The 26,314-nt window shown below is 37.9% G+C and overlaps 1 protein-coding gene across 7 annotated transcripts in view; it reads right to left on the bottom strand.

Annotated features, from left to right (window-relative positions):
- The window catches only part of PPP1R9A (protein phosphatase 1 regulatory subunit 9A), a 320,733-nt gene extending 301,050 nt beyond the window's left edge, over positions 1 to 19,683 (bottom strand). For 3 of the 7 annotated variants that reach the window (XM_034667875.1, XM_034667885.1, XM_034667881.1), the window contains exons 1-2: positions 19,350 to 19,682; positions 16,452 to 18,073 (exon numbers count right to left, since the gene is read on the bottom strand). In XM_034667875.1, coding sequence (XP_034523766.1) covers positions 16,452 to 17,846 — 1,395 coding nt within the window. In that variant the 5' untranslated portion in view covers positions 17,847 to 18,073; positions 19,350 to 19,682. Of the gene's footprint in view, positions 1 to 16,451; positions 18,074 to 19,349 lie in introns of all 7 variants that reach the window. The other 4 variants (XM_034667864.1, XM_034667870.1, XM_034667887.1 and 1 more) reach the window with 2 other exon arrangements.
- Positions 19,684 to 26,314: the final 6,631 nt, after the last annotated feature.

Genomic DNA, 26,314 nt, shown 5'->3' with positions numbered 1-26,314 from the left:
CTTCTGCCTTACATCTTGCCCCAGCTTGCTCTTTGCCCGTCTTGACCCTCCATTCTTATAAATATTCACCAGTCTTATCTCTGTTCATTTGGATTCCTGCATACCCACCCCCCGTCCCCATCTCCATACCTGTCCCTTCGATCCATCTTCCACCTTCCATCAGAGTGGCCTCTCTAATATACAAATCCAACCATGCCTTTCCATGCTCAAAATCTCTTCCCATGACTGATAAGTTTTCAGAAAAGTGCACAGTGTGCAAACTCCTAAGTCTAGCACCAAGAACCCTCCTGATCTGAAGCTGCCTTACCATGTATCAGCAACCTTAAACTACTTAAGATCTGCAACAGACAGTGTGCTTTTCTCTCCTCTGTACCTCCCTACTGCCTTGCATACTTTCCCCTTCCTCTGAAAATACTAAACCCTCGAAACTTAGCTAGAGCTTCATCTTCTCCCAGAAGCTTCTCCTCACTTATGTCCAGAACCCAGGCAACCTTTCTCGGCCCTCAGTGCCCTGTGCACACCTCTACCACAGTGCATCTCTCACTACATTATAACTGTTGACTTACCCCTCTCCCACTGGAATGCACGCTCTTCGAAAAAGAATATGTTCCAATATGTAATTTAGGTGATTAGCTTAGTGCTTTCTTGGCAGAAGCAATTTGGACTAAGGATTTGTCAACTAATTGAAAAAAGCAGTTAAAGCGGGGAATCATAAAAACTGACTTATATTTTATCAGGTCTAGATTAACATAAGACATCTAAAAGTACATTCATTCATTCACTGGTCTCCGGATATCAGGCCAGGGCCTTTGCTTTGGGTTTACGTCTACAGATTAAGAATCAGCATTACGCATCAGCTATGATGGCCAGTTTGACTTTCTCAAAGTGGACCAAAGACTTAAAGACATTTGAAAACTAACTGGAGTAGTTGATCATTTTAGCTGTTTGTTAAGACAGTTGTATTAATCCATATCACCCTCATTTAATTCAACGGCAAAATTTTTAGGTGACCCCCCTCATCAGATCTTTCTGAAGATTTCAATTTACATTTTTACAGAAAAAGCATTTAATGCTTATATTTCGTATACATAATATTCAATTAAATACACACCTAGCGAGACAAGAAACAAGCAAAAACAGGTTTAGAATCTAAGCACCTAAGATAAATGTTTACTGAAAGAACAGAGGGAATGAAAAATGAAGAATGGAGAACTGATGGATTTCCTCCAGCTTTCCAGAACCGGGAACATATAAGAGGGAGGCACTATAGCAAAATGGTGAGGTCAACCATCTCTTTAAACTCCTCAGTGACTCCCCACAGTTTGCATCTAATTCCAACCCCATAGTATACAAATCTGTCCTTGAAATATTACCTGCCCACATTCTTACACTACACACACACGCACACATGCACATGCACACACGCACGTCCGCACACACCTACAGTTCCTCCAGTAGCTCTGATTTATCTACACAGTTACCTCAAACGTACCTTTCCTGGACCTAGAATGTCCCACTTCTCTACCTAATTAACTCTTAATCATCTTTAAAGTCTCAAGTACCATTTCCTCTAAGAAGACCACCCTGATGAGTCCCGTTCTCCTAACAAAGGGGGACACCTCTGCACCCTGTTATATGGAGGTGACGTTGTGTACTGGATGCCCTGGGTCAGTCCCAGGTTATGGCCGTTGTTGCAGACTACGCAATAACAGCAGTCCTTTCACTATCAGAAAGTGTCCCAGTTTGACAATAAATCATACCGTCACCCCAGACACTGTGGGATACGAAGACGACAAAGCTCTATGCTCTATGCTCTTTTAAAAAAATAAATAAAACACATAACACACACTGAGATTTTCTGTTTTCTCAAATATAAATAATTATTATTCATCCCTATTCTGAAAAGTGACAGTTTGGCCAAAAATTCACATATGGTCACCTTCTGAATGTAACTCTATCACAGTACTTACTGCACTATCCTATAAATGTTCTATTCTCTATCTCCTTGTCAAAACTACACATTTCTTAAGAAGCAAGGGCTTCTCTTATTTATCTTAATATCCACACATCAAAGCCCGAAGTTCAACACATACTAAGTATTCAGTAATGTTGGTTGACTGTTAACAATCAATTAGAAGACAATGCTTCCCTAAATGGCTGCAGCATAACCATTTATAAACACCTGAATCATAGGTGATCTATCAACCCTGACTAATGCCCAGACAGTAATTGTAGACTGTTATAATCATATTAATCTCAAAGCAAAAATATCATCAGCAGTAATAACATAGTGTACATAACAGTATTTGACATACTGGCTCAATTCATTCAAATAACATGAACATAATATACTGTCACATGTTTTTACCAACATCACTACCACCAAAAGGTGATTTTTTTTTTTACAGAATACTTTTTCTGTGTCACCAGAAATGTACATAAACCCCCACAAAGTAATTGTATTTTTATTTAAAAAGAAAAATGCAGAATACAGCTTAGCAATTCTCTTCCTTAGAGTGCCATTAAAAGCTATTTCTGCCTGGGGAAAATGACATACATTTTGTACCTAAACAAATTTACATGAACAAGCAAGGCCATCTCATATTTTAGCCTAATAACAACTGTCAGACTTCTCCCAGATAATATAATTCATGGAGGAAACACACAGACAAAAAATATGATTTGAAGACCTTGGATTATTTGTTCCTCTGCAGTTTATTACTAATTACTTACAAGTAACGGAGAAAAATGGAAAACTGTTTTCTGGATAAACAAAAGTCATACTCAGCAAGAGCCTGCCTGATTAGAGAATGAGAAAACTGACTACCAAAATAATTACAAAATTATAACTTACGTCTGGAATTAAAACCAAAGACATTTCTAAAATCAATTATCAAAGGGGTGTGGGGGGAATTATCCAACAAAAGGGGGGGCGGCGTTTCCTCTCTAATCAAAGAAAACTACAAAAGAAACCACATTTTAATACACAGGTCAGGAAATAAAAGGTGGGGAAGAGACTAAATGGTAAGAAATAATTCAATTGCCTTCTTTAATTAAATTTTCAATTTTCATGTAGGAATACGGATATATTCACATACACCATTTACCAAAGTTGTAGCAAATTACTGCAATTTCTAAGTAGCTTTACAACTTTCGTATGGAGCCTCAATTTTTATATTTTCTTGCAACTAATTACAAGCTTGGTCGATCACTCAAAGCAGAAATAAAGTTAAGGCAAAATGAATACTCCCCCTTCAACCCTCACAGCTGTATCTCATGCAACCATACTTTAATGACTGTTTCTGGTTAGTTATAAACTGTCATTATCTTACAGGGCAATAGATTGAGATTTCCCAAATGAAAGAGCACAACAGCTTCAGCCAGCCAGAGCAGGGGCCAGAAAAGATTACAATCTGTAATGGAATCACTCAGCCTTCATTTCTAACTGCTTACTTGAAGGATTTCACTTATAAATAAATTATACAATCATTATACATGTACAAATATTATCACCATCATCCCCATTTGGACCTTCAGATGTGGGGAGGGAATGGGGAAGGAGCATGGGTAAGGGACATCAAAGGTTACTCCCACTATGTACCTACTACGTGCCAGGCACTGTGACAGTCCTGGAGACACAACCATAAGACAAAGTCTCTGCCTTCAAACGGTAAACAAACTTTATTAAGTAGATCATATGTCAGCAGGATCTGAATCCGATCTGATTCCAAACCATGTGACCTTCCTACAACAATTACTGCTTTTACAACTGCCCCAAGGAGAATTCCGTTAGCAGGGTTTCTAAGAAAAACAGAAGCAAGAGAACAACTCCACTAAGATACAAGGAAAAAAAAACTGAGGTTTTTTTTTTTTGTTTGTTTTTGTTTTTTCCTGAAACAGCTTCAGAGGGTAGAACAAAGTAAGAAAACCTGATGGTGAGAGTTAATTTTATGTGTCAACTTGGCTGGGCCAGGATGCCCAGGTACTTGGCCAAACATTATTCGGGATGTCTCTGTGAGGGTGTTTTTGAATGAGATTAACATTTAAACTGGAGTAAAGCAGATTGCCTTCCCTAACATGGATGAGCCTCATACAATCAGTTGAACACCTGAATTGAACAAAAGACTGACTTCCCTTGAGCAAGAAGGAATTCTCCAGCAGATGGTTTTTGAACTTGAACCCTTACCCTCCAGCCTGGACCCTTCCCTGTGTCTTCAATTCTACAGATTTTGGACTTAAACTACAACATCAGCCCTTCCCTGAGTGTCCAGCCTGCCAGCCCATCCTGTAGATCTTCGACTCGCCAGACTTCATAATCATGTGGGCCAAATCCTTAAATAAATTTCTCCCTGTCTCTGTCTCTGTTTCTCTCTCTCTTTCTGTCTCTCTCTCTCTCCCTCTGTCTCTCCCTTACCCCCACACACATACACATCTATTCATTCTGCTTCTCTGGAGAACCCTGACTAATAATACTACCTAAACATTAAATACAACACATGGAAAAAAGACACCATCAAAAGTATTTCACGTTAATTTGTTGTGATGAGCACCGGATGTTGCATGTAAGTGCTGAATCACTAAATTCTACACTTGAAAGTAACATTACAGTGTATGTTAGTTAACTAACAAATTTAAATAAAAACTTGGGAGGGGAAGTATTTCATATTAATATTTACAGTCTATTTCCACCATCCTCCAGTGAGAGGAATCAACTCTACTTAGTCAATGGTTTCTGTCTAGATTGAGGGTAAGAATTTCACAAAACAGTAAGAGCCAAAACCAAGTAATTTCAAACTAAAACTTCTGATTGCTATATCTACAAATGGGGCAATCTCCTGAGAGTTCTCTAGCTCCTTAAAATACTACTCACAGAACTCATTATTCCGAGAAGGAACCAGCAACATAAAAATTCCACAAGCATCAGAATCTCCAATGGAAAAACATGAGTTTCATCTCAAAGTTAGCTGGGTGCTTAATAATGTTGCCTTTTCTCCTTTATATAATCTTTAAAATTATATACAATCAATCGTATGAGTATTGCTACTATAAAATCAATATTCAATAAAATACAAATAGAATTTATTAGCCACATTTTATGCAGGAAGATTTAAGTACACCTAATAGAAAATGGTAATGCAGCACCAGTGTAATTAATAAGGCAATTTAATTAGGACTTCACCAGAGTTTATAAAATGCCAGAATTGCTTAAAATGCTAAGATTTGAGCTATCAGTTGATCTAATGAGACCAGAAGCAATCCTTTAAACTTCTAATTTCAGAAAACTCTGCCACTCAACAAAAATATTTTTGTTATCACCTATATGCTCCAGCATTATCTACCAAAGCTTTTCAGAGGCAGAACACTATCCAATCCAATGCATGAGAGGAACTGACCCTTTGACCCTAACTAAAAATATTATATACGACCATATAGTCTAATCATACATCAAATGAATCTCTTTTCAGCTAAAACTTTTGTTAAGAAGAACAACAGGAAACTACATATTGGCTGGTGTTTTGTAACAGGAAACATATTCAAAAGGACGCTGTGAAGTCCTAGAACTCAAAATCCTGTTTTTACCTGACAGCATGCAAATGTTTTCATAGGATTACATATAATCAAGATACTAAACTTGACATCTCTACTCTCCCAACTTTTGAGAGAGAAAAGCTGTTGAAGCTCAGTAATTTAACAGATCAAAAAGAAAGACATATAGGAGAATTGTTAGGCTGTTTTAAAACAAATATTTACTATGTTTAGTAAGGCTACTCATTAAAATATTTTTCTCCTCAAATCCAAAATATATGCTCAGTTTTTAAAAGCATACTTTAGGTTACACGTTAATATATGACACACACAATAGCAACTCAAGGAAAGTATCTAACACCTATGCAAATGTTATCATCATAATTTAAAATACACAGGAAGGTCTTCGCCCCATAATACTCACAAGCTTAACCACAAATGTGGGATCAATTTTACCAAGGATTAAAAAGTATGCATTTAATGAATTCAACTGTTAAAAGTTCACCCATTTTCTTAAACTAACACTTTCTTCAGTATTCCAAAAATGTATACTCTCCAACCAAAATTTTTCTGTGACATAATGACCTCCAAAGAAAATAACATTAAAAATTAATCATTTTAATCTTGGACAATATGAAAAAATGTTTTTGTCAACTTCTTAAGTTGTTATTACTGATCATTCTAATTGTGTTCCCATCACCTTTTTTTACATATAATTAAAGAAGAAACATATGCTCATTGTAGAAAATTTAGTAACTCTAGAAAAATATAAATAATTTTTTTAAACATCACCTTTATTTTCTTCACCCAGGAATTACCATAGTTAACATTTTAATGTATGTGCTTTCAACCTTCGTTCTAGGTACAAATATACATACACTAAAAGTAAAATTGTGATAAAATGCATATTAAGTACTTAACCAGTTTTTTTACCCTATGGTATACTGAATATAGCAATAGCTTTCATCTTTAAAATTTTAAAAGACATGACCTATAATAGATTTATCCTATTACTCTATATGCATATATCATAATGAATTATTATGACATTATTATGAATTATTATGACTACCAAGACAAATAACAACTTTGATGTACTCCTTACCAACAATCATTGACCAAAAAAACACACTGACCATAAAAACAACACTCAGAACTCATATCCTAAAAAGGCCTATAAACACATGAAAACATTTAACCTCACCAATAAATCAACATAAATCATAGAAATTATGAGAGACATTTTTCACCCACCAAACTGAAAACTATGAAGCATATAAATAACACCAAGTTATTGGTGCAGAGATTGTGAGAAAACCATTCCAATGCAATGCTAATTATAAACTAATACAACCTTTCTAAATAATAATTCAGGTGTTATGTACAAACAGCTTTAAAATATTTTAGCCAATAATTTTATTTTTAGAAATCTATACTAAATAACAGAGAATTCTAGATCCTGAACAAAAAATTGCATACAGGGTTAATTCCCTTCTAATCCTAACATAGTGTTATGCACATAAAATCAAAACTCAGTAAACACTTGCTCTATGTTATCATCATTCTTGTATTCTGCTTTCCCTATTATTTTGTAGATTTTCATTTCTGATCCAGGTTTTGTTTTCATAAGGCTTGTTTGTGTGTTTAATGTTTAGTACCCAATCTTAAAATTTCTAAGAGGAAATGGGTGCTCTGGGCAGAGTATATTATATAAGGACTCATGCACAACTTAAATTACTGCACTTTATTATTCTACCTACAGAAGAAACTTCTAAAAATAAATACATCTTATGTATAGGTGCACAAAATGACAAACAGTAACTTTTGCCATCCCCCCTGAGAAATGGGTTCCTTTACAAGTATATGTATATATACCAGTTGATTCAAAGTGCAAGTGTGAATTTGTCTTTTTCTTTCTTTACGAAACAACTTTGCACATCCATTTTATCTGAAACAACTGGTTGGTAAAAGAACCGATCAATACAGCACTGACTCACAAGTTGATCTTAAATACCAACCAATAAACCCACTCTTCCCTCTCCTCAACCGAGGTCCCTTACAGTGAAAGGAAAACTCTTCAAAACCCTGAACAGGTACCTCTGATTTTGAGTACAACTTAAAATCCTTCTATTTGGGGCACCTGCGTGGCTCAGTCAGTTAAGTGTCTACCTTCGGCTCAGGACATGATCCCAGGGTGCTGGGATCAAGTCCCGTGTCAGGCTTCGTGCTCAGCTAGGAGTCTGCTTCCCCCTCTCCCTCTGCTCCTCCCCCCCCACCATGTGCTCTCTCTCAAATAAATAAATAAAACCTTTAAAAACAAAATAATAAAATAAAATCCTTGTATTCAAGATTATACAAATTTTCAAGCATGAATGTACCCTCCACGGGACTCTATCCTGACATACTTTTGAAAGAGGAACAGAAGTAAAAAATAATTTTTGGAGAACAGCTCTTAAATGGATGAAAGAGAAGGGTCCGCCTCACTGCACAGTGACAGACTGAAGGCACAGAGTCATCCAGTTTTCAGGGTTATGTCAGTCCAAAAGCATCACGGCGAAAATGCCACAAATAGCTACTCGGGAAGCCTCTCACCTGGTCACTCCTGGAAAGAAGCCTCCATAATCATGACTCTATCTGTTTGACCCTTGCCAACCCCTACATGTTCCAATCTAGCCCACCTTATTTCAGCTGCTATAGAAAACAACTTGGAGGATCAGCTTTCCCCAAAATGAAGCTCATTATCTGACTTAAAAAAGAGAGGAAGCTAACAGGTCTATGAGCCATTTCATCTAAAACCACTTTCCCTGCTACATAAATATATGGGGGGAAAGTTCTAGCTCTACAAATGTTTTTCTTAAATCCCTCCAAAAATAGATAAAGTAAGTGAAGAAAAAAACTTTCCTCCTCCTGAAATATAAAATTTCCAGACATCTTTATACTCTGCCTGATTCACTGTCCTTTTTGTAAGAATAGATGTGTGAGAAAGAGAGAGCAAGTTAGACTGAAAAATTAGGAATTTTGCAAAAAAAAAAAAAATCATCAATACCTCAATCATGTTGAACTGTGCTATGAAGCTATTTCTAGAACAAAAGTGAGTGAAGCAATTAATATGTCAGCAACTATATTACAAAACATTTCTTTATTCTTAGGCTCCTCTGCAGGGTGTTTAATATATAGTTCAACCCATACTTTCAAAAGTTGAGTTGCTCTAAAAAGCCACTCTATAAAAATGTATTCCCCTGGATTTAAAATTTTAATCATTTTAAATTACAATTTACAGTATAAATAACATTCTCAAGAGCAATTTAATATAAATTCATTTCCATATTCCAACAAAAGATGTCCATTACCCTTTGAAATAATAGCACAAGTATTTATGATAGTGGTACTTGCTGTACAAATCTGTTTAAGAGATAATCAGAGAATCACAAGATGTTAATGCTGAGAAGGGGACTTTTATAGGTAAGATAGCCTCCATTACAAATCAGAAAGCCAAGTCTCAAGAGGCAATTTGTCAAGTTTACAGAATACCAAGTTACTCTTGGTGTTACTTTCATTACCAGTTAATAATATTTAATGGCAATATAGATACTATGCTTCAGTAAATAACATGCAATAAACTAAATGAATGCCTGCCCCAAATTACTCATCTCATAAATGGTTACGTTACGGATAATAGCAAGTATGGCATATGAAATCTGTATTAAAATATTGAAGAATGAGGAGAATTTTAAAGATAAAGAGTGAAGTTTGTCTATGAACAATCTCAATAAACATGTAAGAACAAAGAAAGCAACAATGTAAGAGCAGTAGGATGGAAATAAGCTGATCAGATCATCAGAAAAGGACAAGGGTCCCTTGTGCTAAGACCAATGTAAACATGAAATAAGCATTAGCGCTATCTGTGCCTTTAACGACACCCCACGCTGAAGCAAACACTTAGGCTCCATCAGCAGCAATGTCAGATTACATGCATGGAAGCGCAGTGCCCCACACAAGGGAGCTATTCCAACCAACCTCTTCGCCACAGACACCATTCTTCCTCAGTTTACAAATACCTTCATCCCCTCCTGAAACCTGCTGTCTCCTCAGCTTGTTTTTTTGTTTGTTTTCCTCTCCATGAAATTGCATAAGGAGCAGACAGCATCTGTTGTTCTCATATCTTGTCACTTGATCTTTAGACCATGTCAGCACCCAGAAAATTCTTTTGCCCCTGCTCTTTAGACTCTCCTATAGTCTGCTGTCCTCAAGATGTCTTAAATTTTAACATATCACAAGTCACACTCATTGTGTCTCCCACATTGCGTTCAAAAAGCATGCCCCTGATTCCATTTATATGAAATGTCCAAAAGAGGCAAATCCATAGAGACAGAAAGTAGATTCGTGTTTGCCAGAGGATGCAGGAAGAAGGGGAATTGGGAGTGACTGCTAACAGGCACACGGTTTCTTTCTAGGGTGACGGAAATGTTCTAGAATTAGATAATAGTGATGGTTGCACAACACTGTGAATATACTGAAAACCATCGAATTGTATGGTGAATTTTATGTTACTTGAATTTTATCTCAGCAAAAAATTGCAAATTAAAAATAAATGAAAATAAGCACATTCACAATGCTGTACAATTACACACACAGAGACACAGGGTGTCCCTCCTTCTAACTTTCCTTTCACCTTGCAAAATAATAAACTCCCCAAAGGTGGAATTATTAAAGCAGAAGCCAAATGATCATCTGTCAGCAATGTGCTATTGAAAAACTCACTGGAGTGAGGGGAAAATTACACTAGATTACCTTGAAGGATTTTTCATCTATAAGTTTCCGTGTCACAAACCAAAATGAAGAGATAAGAACCAGGGGAAAAATCTTTAAGTGACCAGGAAGAAAAAATATGAATCATCTCTTCGCATTCAAAATGAGAACTATAGGATATAATGAAGCAAAAGAACAAAAATGAAATAGATCCAAAAAGGAAGAGCACAGAATATTAAGAAAAGAATATTAAGTAAATTAAATAACAGCACAAAAACCAAGAAGTGATATTCAGAGTTTAATATACCAATCCTCGTTTTGTTTATAAAGAAATTATCCCATAGTTAACTGTGTCTCTCTAGAGAAATTCCAACACCTTTTTGTCCTTGAGTGGTGAAGAAGTAAGATGTTGCAAAAAAAATCTAATGTAGATGAGATTTAAATCAGATTACTACTGATGGGCATGTAACTGGGTTAATAAAGTAAACAAGGTGTGAATAACATAATAGAAGGTTATTTTTCCCTAAATACAGCCTTTTCCCTTAAAAATCCATTAACCCAACAACCAGTGTCCTTTGTGAGGAAGTTTAGAGGCAAGACAAAAAATTATGGATGATACAAAAAACAAAAAAACTAAATCTACTACAAATAAATGCCACCAAACATCTGTAATAGTTTGTTGCAGAGAAGAACCCCTTTTTGAATACGAAATGACCAGCGTCTGGTAAAATAGAGAAGAGATATTAGTATACACACGCAATATCAGAAAAGGCTTACATTAAAATATTGGTACATTAAATTGTACAGTACATTAAAATATTTGATATATTCACCTGGTTATAAATCATAGGTTACAAGACATCAGAATTTTAAAGGAAGTCCAATTTAAAGGATATGACATCAAAGTTATCCAAATAAAAACAAACTAAATAAGACAACAATCCTTATACTCTCTCTAGTTTATTAATTTAGGCTTCCAAAAAAATGAAGGAAATGGAATTTCTGAGTCCATCAAGAACTTCTTCCTCTTGTTTTTTTATAATTAAAAATGTATACTCTTGAATAAAACTCTTGTTTGGTCTAACACAGGAGTCTAGGATGTGACATTTTAATGACCTAAATTTTTTATGAATTTAGGGATCATAATCCACTCTTGTATCCACAACCATCAGGCACATTACAACTTTACACCTGTGTCAGCTTCAAAGAATACAATTCCACACAACCAGCGACAGCAGACTGATCCAGAAAGCAAACGTGTGAAAGGAGCTTCCCCAACATTTTGTGACCGGCTCCTCTCAGAAGCCCGAAAACCGTACTTCACAATCATATTGCAAAAAGCGATCTGCTGATCAGCAGCCTCAGCACCCACTTGAGATATTTTTAGGAATGCGCAGTCTCACCTGAGACCTACTCTTTGGGCATTTGCTGTATTACTCAAGAATATTAAATTCTGTTATAAAGGTCAAGAAAACAAACGGGATGGATGGAACTCAGAAGTGATGGTCACTAATGGTAAGTAAGCTAATAGCTTAGGAGGTAAAGGCAACACTCAGAGGCCCCATCAGGTATAGATTATAAAAGCTTGTAAGCTTCTAAAACGAAGGCAAAATTCTTAAGATGTGTTAAAAATAGGTAAGTTAGTAAGCTGTAAGACATTCCAAAATAGAAAATACGATGGAACAAACAAGAGGTTCACTTAAAAGAAAAGGGATGGAAAGACCAAGTCATCATCATGCCGTCTCCGGACTGCCAGATACGCCGTCTCCGTATCAGCCACCCACCGAAGATGCCCAGGCTGTTCTTATTCCAGACCTGCGGGTGCTTGACCCAAGAAACAGCAAGAAAACCCAGGGAAACTGGCAAAGCTACAGCTGTATGTAAGTGTACTTGTACCATCTCTCTTCTGTAGAGCAAGTATCATGATATCATGATATCATGAGCCGAGGGGATTATTAGTATGTGGAGCGCTTGCTCAAAAATCAACTCTGGTCCTCATAACCACACCCTCAGTCAGAAGGGTGACCTGAAAGCAAAAGGGTTGGGACATACGAATATTGTGCGCCCGGGCCTCAGATGCTGTGGTCCTTCCGACCTTCACACCTTACATGTGTTAACTTACCCCATGGCTTTCCTCTTGCTTCTGGCTGCGTGTTTTAAACTGATTTGATAAATACAGTGATTCAAACATTTAATTTGGTTGCTGAGCCTGTCTATTCCATAACCCGTGGGAAAGCTGGCGGTGTACTTGGAGGCTAATCTTCGCATCAAGGTGATTTCCCCCCAAAATACCTACTGAATCAGAAATGTGCGTTTTCAAAGATCCCCAGGTGATTCATAAGCACATTTTAGTTTAAAAGAACTGAGCAAGACTATCCGAAGAAACAGAATGAGAGAATTTTGGATCTCAGAACTATACTCTGAACACCATCCCAAATAAAAGGTCTCGTCTATGCCCTGTGTACCAACTCACAGCCCCAAAAGAGAAAGAGAATGCTAAGGGACCCACTTTCAACAAGTACCATGTAAGATTTGGAGAAGCACTGCTGCCCTTGGTGAGTCTCCTTTGAACCCCAGCTCTGTAAAGCTCCATACAGTTGGAGAAAACACTCAGAAAAGTAAAGCACAATATACCTTAACACTAACCCTGCAATCTCCTTCCTGCTAAGGGAATTACGAAAATACCCTTTTTCATCTATGCTATGTTTCAAGAACACCTATCCAAAGGACATAAGGCTACCAGAAACAGAGAAAGGGTTATGACCGCCTTAAAAATGTTGCAGTGACCTTAGAAAGAGCATCCAAGAACAGTTCAGCAGAACAGCCTGAGAAGCATCCTTAATGGGCTATCCACTTCCCACCTCCTAGCAGTTGCTGACCTGATCGGCTCCAGTCATTTTACGTATTTATTATATTTTATTGTATATTGCACTGTTCCCCACACATAGTAAGGGCTCAGTAAATGTTCCAAATTAATAGAAAACAATAATGAAAAACGTCACCCCTTCTCTCCTGGATTCATTTAAAGCAAATCTAATTAGTCCAATCTCTTGGTTTTGAGAAATTCCTGAGAATGAAGGCAATAATTCCACATCTCAAATTAGCATGGTTCATAACACTCTCTCATTCCATACCTCAAACTTGGATTTTATATTTTCCATTATTAATCAATCCCACTCTCATTTTCCACAACACTGTGAAACACATCAACCTACCCATTAAGAAACAGTCCATTTCTAAATGTCACCAACAAGTATGTATAAGTAATATGCTACAGAGGAAAGATCAGCTATCATTTTGATGCTTTTCTAGGTCCAGATTTAAGATGTCTTAGGAAAGTATCTATTTAAAACATCTATAGAAGAACTGAAATAAAAACTGAGGAAATGATCACACACACAAAGATCATAAACAAGATGTAAAACAAAGGTTTAAAAGTGTTGAGAATATTTACTCCAGTGAAGAATAAGATGAGAATATCAGAAAAAGAATGGAAAAGTTCTAAAGATGATTTCTGTAAAGAGTATGTCACCTATGGTTGCTGAAAGAGGGAGTATGTTTAAATTTCAAAAGGAAAGATTTAGGTTGGAAATCATAATCTCCCATTCCATAAGTGAATCTCTACAAAAAGAATAAGGAAACATACATAGGGAATGGCTCAGAGTATTCCCTTCCAAATGGTCTATCAAACCCTGTTCAATCCATGCATTTAGCACAGCCAAGGACAGTTACAGTCCTTATTGGACATTAGACATTTTAGCACAGGTTTTCAGACTGTTACATGGGCTTAAGTACCAAGTGTTGAAGAACTGACTCCACTAGCTCACATAGGAAAGAGGTAACGTCGCAGATTTGTGTGTCTCCTACCTCTAACAGCATGAGCACAAACACATGATAAGCCTTCAATAAATACTTGTTGAATTGCATTATTATCACCCTCTGAGGCAAAAATCTTAATTGGAGAATAATCTAAACACTACCATCACCACTACCAGTAGAAAAGCGCTCTCAAAATTTCCAAGTGAATCCACTTACATGTTAAACAATGAGAACAAGAAAGAGTAATTGTCTTATTCATTACAAAAGGCTAAGAATGAATCTTCTGTTTGCAAACTTAATCCACTCCAACTAGTACTGTTAAACCTAGTGCATTATCTTTGTTTCACAAACCTTACGCTTGATCTATGTTCTTGATAAAATGTGTTACAACTTATATGTATGCAATCTATTTCATTCTTCGTTACATAAAATAGTTTCTTTAATATATGAAAATTAAAAGGCAAAATGCTTTTTGTTATAAGCAACAGTAGGAAAAAAAATCACCTGAATTTCAGAATATCATACCCCAAACCTGGTTTATTCACCTATGCACAGCCATATTTCAATGAGAAATCCTTTAAAATGCATTAAACCTATCACTATGCGTTATGTTTCGGGCAGTGCGGGACCCAAATACAAGGCTGGTGCCCCATTTGGTTGAGTGGGTAGTGTTCTACTTGATAAATTTTCATAAACTGCTATCCCCCATTAGGGAGTTAGTCACTGGTTTTAACAAACTCCTTGAAGAGTTCATTTCAGTTATTCCTGCCTTGCTCAATGTGAAACAATTTAATCTCACTGCTTTCTTCCTAAGGGGTAGAAAGATGGTGTTCAAAGGAGAGCACTTGGGAAGGGAACATGCATGGTGAAATTTAGTAGCTCTCTGGACAGGCATGAGGGAACGACACCTCTAAAGAGAGAGCCTAGAATTGGGGGGCGGGGGGGGAGGTTCACAAAGGAAAGTGAGAAAACACAGCAAAGAAAGTCAGCTTACTTAGAAACCACGCTCATATCTCTAGTTATTTTAAACATAGTGTACCTTGGCATGGCCCATTCTGGTCCAGAACTTTTGTCTTACACTAATGAAATGAAAATTTCCCTACTAACACCTATAAATAACTTCATAAATTATTACTTTATTTCAAATCAGTATTTCATAATTAAAGCAAAGTCAAATTTTTCTTTGCTTTGTAAATTATCTCTCTTACAGCCTTACGTAGAAGTTTCAAAAGATGGAAATAACAAGACAGTGATTTCAGATTCTTTTAAAAGATATCATACCAAATTCCAAATCTATCATATATCCACACTGGACAAGCTAGGAGTCCCTGGAAAGTGGTTTCAAACTACACATTCTAGCACCACAACCCTTCAGCTTCCCCTAAGAGGGCATGCCAGAGGCTCAGGACAGAGGCTGATGGGCAAGTACACTTCGCAAAAGCACTCCAGCAGGCTGTGATCCCCAACCTACCACCTCCTGCCCCTCCCGCCATTATCAGCTAATAGTGTTTCACCTCCCGCTACTGAGGTACATTGTGCTGTTTTCTTCTATACCAAATGTTAACTAAGTGAAGTCATTAGAATAGAGCATCTGAATTCAACTGGCATTTATCCAGCTTTTAAGAGGTAAAAACATATACGTGAATGACGAATCAGCTTAATTCCTTTAATAAAATTTCATTTCAGGGCTACATCACAAATTCTGAACTCAAAGCTATTCACAGTCATAGCTTTCCAATTAAAGTATTTAAGTCCGCTAATTTCATGAATCAAACTTTCGCTACTAAGTAGCAGTACAAAAAAAAAAAAAGAATATTAAGTTTCAACATTCCTCACAATCCACTTACACTTAAGTAAGAGATAACTCCGATTTTTTAAGCAAGTAAATAAAGACTATTATTTCAAGGTCAACCATAACTCTCTCTTTGAACATTATGCCTCATATCCTAGAGTGTCCAGATTCAGAAAATTTTATTACTTATGGGTATTTTTAGTAAAACTAGTTAAAGAGGTAATTCTATTTCAAACTAACACTCCCAGTTTTCAGTGTTCACATCATTCATACTCCAGTCCACTGGAATGTATCTCACAATCCCCAAACATCTTCAACTTTACTATTAGTCAATACTGGCTTAAGCAACCATAAACATATTAGGAAATATGTGGACATCTCCCAAGCTTTTAAAATCACTTGACAACATGTGTATATCAACAACCGTGAATTCCTTCTAGTTGTCAAATTCATTCTACATACATTTAGGCCCAAATACTAAAGAACAAAAACAAAAACAAAAACAAACCCAAAAAAACCAAACTCAGAAAAAAACTTCAAAAACAAACTGAGAAAACATACTTACCTTGATTGGAGCACTACTAAACTTAATTTTCCTATTTGCTGGGATGTCTTCTTCTTCTGGCAATCCAACGATTTCCGAGTATTCCATATCAGGTTGATAGTAATTGTTTTCATCACTCTCTTCCTGCTCCTCCTGCTCAGTGCCTGTCTCTCCCCAGTCTGAATTATACCTGGATCTCACCCTGTATACGTTATAGTCACTGTGCATGTAAACATGGGAGCTCTCAAAATGATCTGAATCTTCAGGTACTTCCTTTCCACACCTGGATCCAGAAGCATCAGCAGAGGTAAAATCACCACCTGCAAGTTCTTTCTTCTGATGCATTGCTGCCTCGCTCCCAACTGAATTAGCTTCGGCGTCTTCTAAAGGTTCATTTTGTGGTGAAGGGATTTCAGACTCTGGCATTGCCTTATTTTCAGCACAAGTGTCTTCAGGAATGTCTCTGTCGATGCTGACAGGAGTCTCTTGGTTAGATGCGGAGTCCTCGGCTTCCTTGCTCTGCTGTGTCTCTTCACTGGGCATTGAGGCTAGACAGGTACTTTTTAAAGCCGCTCCTGGTGCTGGAGCTGCATGACCCTTCTGAGCCTCCTCTGCCTCATCGCCGTGTTTGCTTGGAGGAGACCAAGAATTAGAATCCTTAAGGTGACCAAAGGTGTCAAGATTCGTAACAGTAACAGATGGCAGATTCAGGGGATAATGCCCAGTCACTGAGTATTCGCTGTTCTCAGCCTTCTCCGAAACGATGGCACTGGGGGAATCGGTGTTCTCAAATACTGCACTCAGTTGACTCACAGTTGGGGAGACAGCCTCTGTCCGGGAGCTAAGGCTGTCCAAGGAATCGGTACTGCCTCTGTTGGACTTTGAGCCACCCCATTCATCCTGAGGTTCACTCCCTCCAGCTTTCTCTTTCTTTGGGGAATAGCGGTTGTTTTGTCCTGATTCATGCACACTTCTCTCAAACATCTTCCGAGTTTCTGTGAACTTAGAATATGAAGGGCCATCGTACATTGTGTCAAATCTACTGATTCGTTCTGAAACAGAGGACTCCAACTTAACAACCGAGCCATCTGTTTTTTCCAGAAATTCTTTGGGCCTCATTCTTCTCTGTGGAGATGAAGGTCCACCTTTCCCCCTTGTTTTGGCAATAACTGCAGCATTTTCATTGGGTTCCATACCCATCTGCATAAATAGATTTTTAATTCTGTTGACATTGGAGCCATATTTCCTCCCCCTGCTCTGCTGGGAGCCCTCACCTTCTTTTGTTTTTTGTTCCCCATCTGACTTGGGTTTGTCAAAGGTACTTTTCAGTGCCTGGAACTCAGTTCTATAAGCATTCCTGTGAGGAGAGGCACTTCTGAGAGTGGTTCGTTCACCTGAAGACTCGGTTTTCAACATTTTTACTCCAGGGGTGAAAAGCCAATGTTCATAATGATCAGGAAAAAAGCAAAAAACAAAAAAACAAAAACAAAACACCTCTCTTCTCTAATCACCAGTATTTGGTCAAGAAAAAGTACCTCTCAAATGGCATACTGTATCAGTGATCCTCCCAACAGGTGTATTAGGAAATTATTCAGTCAAGAGTTACACAAAATGGCTTTTTCAAACCAAGACTAGAGGTTCATCTGTAATAGAAAAGAATGAATTTCTAAATTCATTTACTTATTTGAACTTAAGCTTAGTTAACTAATAATACACTTTTCAAAATGGCTTAGCCATATGTCAAACAGAAAAAAAAAAACTGAAATTGGAATTTAAAAAGCCAAGAATTTAAAAGTTATACCTCTGATTGGTCTTTGGTAACACAAATGTTTCAAAACAATTTGGAGATCACTACAGAAATCACACAATAACACACACACAAGTTACACGTAAGTACAAGTACACTACTTTAGCCTAAGTTTCTGTTGCTTTTGTGAATGACCTTCAAAGAAACCAGCAGTTCACAGATATTTTAAGATATCATCAAACTGTTCAGAAAAATGAATTTCATTTGGGATGCTCCACATCAGGTAGAATTTATTCTTTCCGCATAAGCACGATTAAAAGTTTGGAATCTATGTTTCCAAAGTCCAAAATATGCCTACAGAGGCTTATTTCACTCTCTCCGGTCCAATATTCACGTTTAAAGCATCCCCAAAGCAACATTGAGTACATTTTCAGACCAAAACAAGCAGAAGAAAGTTCTTACATGAAAATAAGTTTCCCTCTAAGTGCACTCGCATCTAATATTTGGAAGTTTCCTAAGAGTGGATACTACTAATTACAGAGTGAGATGCAGAATATCATGGGAACAAATGCAGGAGAACGTGACGATCAAAAAGCAAATAAAACATGAAACCTCTTTTTCATAGCCCTGATTTGTTTACTCCTACTTGCCTCTAACTTACTACAAGCTCAGAATGCAACGCAATGCATGCTTGCTGGTCTCCACTAGCCCACAGCTGGATTTTGTATCAATATGCCAGTAATCAAATACTTCAAGATCTGCTGAGGCGCCAACAATGTAGTTCTAAAGATTTTTCATTTTGTTTTTGCTTTGTTTGGTCTTTTAATATTAGGCCGAGCCATATCACCCTCACGCACAAGCAGCTGAGGAAGCACACACTTTCACTTAAACCGCCTCCAAACTCGGCTTCTGGCCCAGCACGCATGCATGGCCCATGCAGACAAACAAGAAAGGCTGGAGAGTGTGGTGCCTGTTTTTTTGTAAAGCATCGACAATCTCCTTGTACCCTGACATTTGTTTAAGCCTCACACACCCTCCCCTCCCCCCTACACATACACCCCACTCCCTCCCCGGCCAATTCGAACCCGAGGGGGCGGGGGCGGGGGAGACGGGGCCGCCGCCGGGGGACTCAAAACCTGCCCTCACAAAAGACAAACATAAATAACACCAACTTGAGAGGCAGCCGGTTCCCAAGCCTGCTTCGGGACGCAATCCCTCGGCCCCGGGGAAGGGCCGGGAGAGCAGGTGACGCCAAGCGCTATGGTAGGAGGTCGCAGTCTAGCTTTGTGCCAAAAAGCACCTGAAGTCCTAACACATTGGCTGCGGCTCCCGGCGGCTGCCAGGCGGATCCCAGTGTGGCACGGGGAAAGCCGAGCTCCCTGGCCACATTAAAAAAAGAAAAAGAAAAAAAATTACAGGGTAATGATAATAAATCCCTTTGTTTTTCCTCCCAATGTGCCAGGAAACAATAGATCCCACTGATAATGCCTCCGATCCTCAACCTATCGCTCCCCAACCACAACCCACCCCCACCCCCAGCCTGCAACTCAGCCTTTGTACATCCCGGCGGCGCGGCCCCGGGAAGCGCGCTGCGCTCCCCAACGCCATTGCGGGCGGGCGGCGGCCCGGGCCGCGACACGCTCGCACACTCTGGCCGGCCTGGGGCGGGGGTCGCGGCGCGGAAGGGGCTTGGCCCACGTGCGGTCACCCGCGCCCGGCCGTTTGGGCCGCCCGAGAGCTGGGGTGTAGTGGGGGAGAGGCCGCGGGGGTGAGGAAGGCCCAGGGTAACAGGTGCCTCACCTCGGCTGATGGGATTAACTCTAGGGCCGCAGAGAGAGGGAGCCCGGCAGCAAAATCCCAGGAGAGGGAAAGAGAGAGGGAGCCTCTGGCGGCCAACGGAGGGCGAGAAGCACCGGCCCGAGGCGAGGCCGCCCCACCCCCTCGGCCGTGGGCTAGAGGCCTCCCCGGCCTGGGGCAAGGCCTGCCCTTCTGGGGCCTGTCCGCCTTGCTGCTTAGGGGGTTGGCTCAGCGGAAACTGGGCTATCGGTCGGCTGGCTGCTGGGCCCCCACAAAGTCTGCAGTTAACTTCATGACCCCAAGGCGTCTAAAACCCCAGGTCACTCTCCAGGTCCGGAAGGCCAACACCTAGGCCAGTGTGACCCGCGTAACACCCACCTCGACCTCAAGTCTCCACTGTTAAAAGGAAAAGGATGAGGAGGTCTTCTTTCAGAGTTTTTCAGACCCCCACCCTTTCCCTTTTATCACTACTCAGTCCCCCTTCCTCCCCCTCCCCAAAAAGATACCGGAAGTGTTACAGCCTTGCGGCAAAATATAAAACTGATGACAATGTGGATCTTTAAACCAATCCTCCCAAAGACTCCATAGGGTAGAAATGACTAAAGGATAATTTTTCAAGAAGGTACAACCATAACTCTCATAGAAATATAAAAAGTGCCAGAAATATCATTTGACTCATTAATTAGGGAGGGAATCGCAAGATGTTACAACCCATTCAAACAAGCATATGAAAAGGAGACCTTATGGACAATTAGTAAAGAGGCAAAAACTGGTTAATATTCTATAAGGCACAAAAATGTAATGTTTTGAATTATCTGTTCTACCGGGATGTAATGGTATCTCTAAAGAACAAGTAATTTTGCATTTCTATAGATAACATTTACATTACCATTAGTTTCTACAGCCTACAAAATAGTAAAATGGCCTTGTCAAAGGTCAAAGGTGCAGATTACTGTAGAACCAAAAAACCAGAGTCCTGTAGATAACATCCAGCCTTCCATTGAAAGGACAACCAGGGATATTTGCCCATTTCAAAGTCTTCAACAAGTTTTCCCAACAGAACTATTATTATCTGCATTTCCCAGATGGGAAAACTGAGGTTTAGGTTTTGTAACTTACCCATAGCTTTATCAACTAGTAAATGATTGTAGTTGGATATGAACTCCAGCAAGTCTGTATACAGAATCTATACTCTGGGAGCAAAATCTCTTCTCACTTAATTTCAAAAGGCCTTTGTAGCTACTCAATTCTTAGTATCTTTTATTTTGAACAGTGAATTTTTTTCTTCAGGCTCACCAAATTCTGGGTGCTTTCCCAAGAAATTGGCATTCTCTATCTACAAAGTGGATGTCAGTTCTATAAGCATAAACAGATGTAGCAGGCAATGTGAGGGGGCTGTGGTTCCAGTCTCCACTTTTGGAAAGAACATTTGTGCTGTCTGGGATAATTTAGTGGAAAAGTTCCTGTCATTTATTTGCAGTATGGAAACCATGTTTTTTAGGAGAATAACCTAAATAAATGCAAGAACCTAATCACTGAGTTCTGTCTGTAGAAGAGGGGGCAGAGTTGGCAATAAAATCAGTCTTACACCTCTTTGCAAAAAGATGATTCACACAGAAAAGCAACCTAAAGAATTTGGTTGCTTTGGGTTTTTTGTTGGTTTTTTTTTTTATATATGAACCTTCTGGAAAAATTCATACTGAAGGAATGAATGATAGAGTTTTTAAAACATAATGCTGATAATTTTAAGATTTCTTGATTGCCCACAATCTACTTTCCAGTTCTAACACTTACCTGTTTCAAGGGTCTACTAGACCAATACTAATCCAACACTTGTCGCTATTTAAATTACTTAGAATTAAACACAATTAAAAATTCAGTTCCTTAGTCCCACTAGCCACGTTTGAAGGACTCAGTGGTTAGTGGCTACCCTACTGGACAGTGTAGATACAGAACATTTCCACCACAGAAATTTCTTTTGGACAGTGCTATCCTAGACATCATTTGCATTTCTATAAATTAAAAAAGGTATATTGACTTTATAAGGGTTAAAACTTAGTTCAATAGATCATTGATATATTGAGGATTCAAGGTCATAAGTTTTGCGTGTTCCAGTTGGAAAGGGGCTGGAGCAGTGTTAAGATGTAAAATGTGATGTTTAGTATTGACATGCATGGTATACAAACTACAATGCATTGGGGGAGATGATTTTCACATACGATTTCTTTCATAAGTCCTGGAGAATACTGTGGACTATTATTCTTAGTTCCTTAGTAAAAATGGACCATAAGATTAGTAGATAAAAACTTCAAAATGTAGGGACACCTGGGTGGCTCAGTCTGTCAAGCGGCAGACTCTTAATTTCAGCTCAGGTCATGATTCCAGGTCATGTGATCCGGGCCCTACTCAGTGAGGAGTCAGCTTCAGATTCTTTCTCAGGCTCTTCTTCCTCCCTCTTTNCCCCCCCTTTTCCCCCCCCCCCCCAGCTCACAAGCTCTCTCTCTCTCTCCTAAAATAAATAAATAAAATCTTTAGAAAAAAAAATATATATATATTCTATGTTGTCTAAGGGGTTTTCTCAATATATTTTTAAAGTTCTCGTAATGGATATTGTGAGTAACTAGTCAAAGAATTATATTATTGACAAGTGTAAGTGAAATATTGGGTGCAGTTATAAAATTAAGCCTAAATCAAGCCTGAATCAAATTTTAAGACTAGGTAATATTATCTAAGGTAAGCCTTAAGACTGCCTATCACTCCACAATTTAATGCAGGAAGGCATCTGGCTAATTCTATGTTAACTGAAGGTCATGAAGAGAAAAGAATAGAGCAAAGTTAAAGGTCTCTACAATAATCTCTTTATGGAACACAGGAAGTAATGGAAGAGCAATTTGTATCAGTAAGCTTACACATAGCTTTAGCATAAAAGGATATTTTCCTCCTACTACTGTTTCTTTACCAATACTAATAAGAAAAATGTGCTGATAGTAATGAAGTAACTTAGTTACCAAACGTGTATTTATAACTGCTTATTTCACATTTGCAAATACCAGAGTACTTTGTCCCCTTCAGATGTAAATGTTGGTATTCAGGTATCTTAAAGGTCCGTCTTTTAAAATAACCATCCCTATTTAAGGATAAAAATTTAAGTCTGTCAATAAGTCTGTGTTTTAGTCTTTTGGTATTTCGTACACATTCTGTTATACAGATGAAATTTATTTCTGTAAAATCGTGATAGAGTCCTCGAGCTTACATTCAGAATACATCAGAGATATCTATGATCAGTCTGATTTTGTGATACTAGCTATAAAATTAAGCTTAAATCAATAAACAGATTTTCTAATCTAGAAGGTGTCATTTCTGCCCAAATAAATTGATAATGATGCAGCATTGCTTTCTACCTACATTCATGGTTTGGGCATGCCACTGAAAATTTATACAATCCTCTTGATCCATTTTTCATTCTATAATACATCCAGTATCTTGGCTGTTCAGCCTAAAAGTAGGCTGTCTTATGATGGGTTTGAGTATTTACTTTTATTTATTTTTTTTTAAAGATTTTATTTATTTACTTGACAGAGACAGCCAGCCAGAGGGGGAAACAAGCAGGGGAGTGGGAGAGGAAGAAGCAGGCTCATAGCAGAGGAGCCTGATGTGGGGCTCGATCCCATAACGCTGGGATCACACCCTGAGCCGAAGGCAGACGCCCAACCACTGTGCCACCCAGGCACCCCTGAGTATTTACTTTTATTTGAAAGTAATAAACTATAGAACTTCTTGGGATTCCTAAAGTCATTTGTTAAGTTGTTATTAATTTCTTAACTCTACAAATAAAGCACAGTGATTTACAGTGTGTTTGGGCCAAAGTGATGCATCTTCTCTTTTTCCCCTATTTTTACTTTACTTGGTTGCCCACACAAAACACAGTAAACCAAGAGTTTTATTGGACTAGACATTGGTATGATGTTTTCATTACTGTCACTGCTTCTAAGTTCAAAACAATAGTTGCTGTAACCATTCTTCTCAGTTTTCAGTTTTATAATGGTATAAATTGCATGTTTAAAAAACAAGTGTGAGGTGTTTATCTGTTTCTACAGAAGCCCATTTTACTTTCAGCAGATTAACCCCTCTGGCAGAAGGATTCTGGTGGTGGTATTCTATCTGCCAATCCTCCACCCACAAAGTGCACCTGAACTCTGGCATCTTTGGGATTGACATGTCTACTCTGCTTCAGAATAATTTTATATTTCAAGACAGAAACAAAATGGGAGAGGCATGGTAATCCTTCACTGAAAGAACAGTTAGCAAAGTGTCAAATTGAGATTCAAATTGAAAACATTTTACTGGAATTCATATTCATTATTCTTTTAACTTAGAAATGGGATCAAGCCCCAAGACGGGCTCTGCGCTCAGCTCAGAGTCTGCTTACAACTTTCTCTCCCTCTCCCTCTGCCCCTCCACTCTGCGCTCTCTCTCAAATAAATTTTTTAAAAAAGAAATAATAAAAAATTTGTTCTGAATTGTTAGTACATTTTCCATAGGTTCTTAGCTAAATCCTGATGTCTGGCATAGACTTTCATCAACTACCATTATTTTAAAATGAAGTTTGAAAATATATCATAATGCTTTACATATTTCTACACACTTCAATTTTTGAATTGGATAAGTAATGAACAAGTGCTTCTCCTAATCAATGGGCAGATCTAGAGCGACCCACACTCTTGTTCATGTCCTAGGACAGTACGCAGCACTGTAACTGTATTTGGAAGTGTTGCTGGCCTTAGAGTTAGTTTCTTGATTAAGCCACGACAAATTTTTTCACTCAACTAGTGTCTTTGATTAGAGTCTAAATGTGTAGATGGATCGTACTTTCTGGGCTTTCTTGTTATTGTTAGAAGAAAACAAACTTTCAAACTGAAATTAGGAGATTGTAGTTTTTTTTTAAATGTATTTGTATAAGTTAAAATAAAGAAACCAGTTAGTCTAGAAATCTTGTATCTTAATCCTGCTCTTGATTTTTGTCTAATTGAGGAAAAATACTGTTAAATTCTACATTAATAATTCTCTGCCTTACAAGCCAAGTGTTTATTCCCTTTTAAAAGAAAGCCGTGGACACCAAGGTGTTATATGTCCATGCAAAAAAGACAATATGCTATTCTTTCCCATATTGAATTGTGGTGAAAACATAAACAAGAATCTAACTATCTTATTTATTTTACCACTACGGAAACAGCAGAGTGAACAGTTGAAAACTGCCTAATACCTAGCTGGATCCTCAAAGGAAATGAAATTCATATTTTATGATACTGAGAATAGAAACAAACACATTAATGTGAGATGAAATTGAGCTGATATTAATTAAAATTTTAGAAGGGAGTTAAATACTACAGTTTCAACAAAACAAAAAGAAGATACTATCTTTGCCAGGAATGCAGATTTGACCTGTTGTAGCTTTAAAGGGAAGGAAACTGAATTTCGTGGATTTTTAAAGAATTTTTGCTTTGCTCTAGAATTTAAAAAGCTACTCTGACATGATTTCGTGAAACCTGAATAATTTTCTTATAATAAATTACATGCATTTAAGTACAGTTGCTATAATTTAGCAAAGTACACATATTTTGCAGATTCATAAGTTGAGCTCATCTCAAGAGCCTTAGAGATTAAGCAAAGCCAGCTACATACAACCAAATGATAGACTGCCACATGCTTATCTAGAGGAGAGTTGGACCAAAGCCAAACGAGGCATTTAGATGCATAAATAAATAGTCATTTATTATGTGTTGTAGCTTTATTTTCTGAAAGCAAATGCACCTTCAAAAATCTAACACTAAGCTTAAAATTGACACCGAGATACTCTTGGATGAGTGCTGACCCAGAAACTTACATATTTACATATAAACATGGTTTCCAAAATATTTGTACATAATCATCACCTCACTGAAACCTTTCTGATCACTTCTCTGAAATTTTTGAATCACAAGGTCAATGCATACTATAATGACTTTTTTATTTTGCTCTAAGTAAAATTTTCTCCAACTATGGAAGATAAGACTTCTCTGCAAGATTCTAACCATGCGTTTGGGTACGTAAAACCTAAAAAATATAAGAAACAAACAATTCAGAACCGTCACAAAATGTTTCTTAGAAATTACTATCTTTTAGGCTCACCATGCAGAAATCAAATACACAATCGATTTTGACTAGTTCTTGGTAGGATTTAGAAAAAAAAGAAAAAAAGTAAATGCCCGGTATATTAGTTAAGTTCAAAAGAAAACCAGGTGTGTAGCTTATAGAATCTTTATTAAATCATAAGACTCTGCTATATTCCTTGCTTATAAGA

Source organism: Ailuropoda melanoleuca, chromosome 1 (genome assembly GCF_002007445.2).
Source record: "Ailuropoda melanoleuca isolate Jingjing chromosome 1, ASM200744v2, whole genome shotgun sequence".
Taxonomy (NCBI): domain Eukaryota; kingdom Metazoa; phylum Chordata; class Mammalia; order Carnivora; family Ursidae; genus Ailuropoda; species Ailuropoda melanoleuca.
This window is presented reverse-complemented; position numbering and strand designations above follow the sequence as displayed.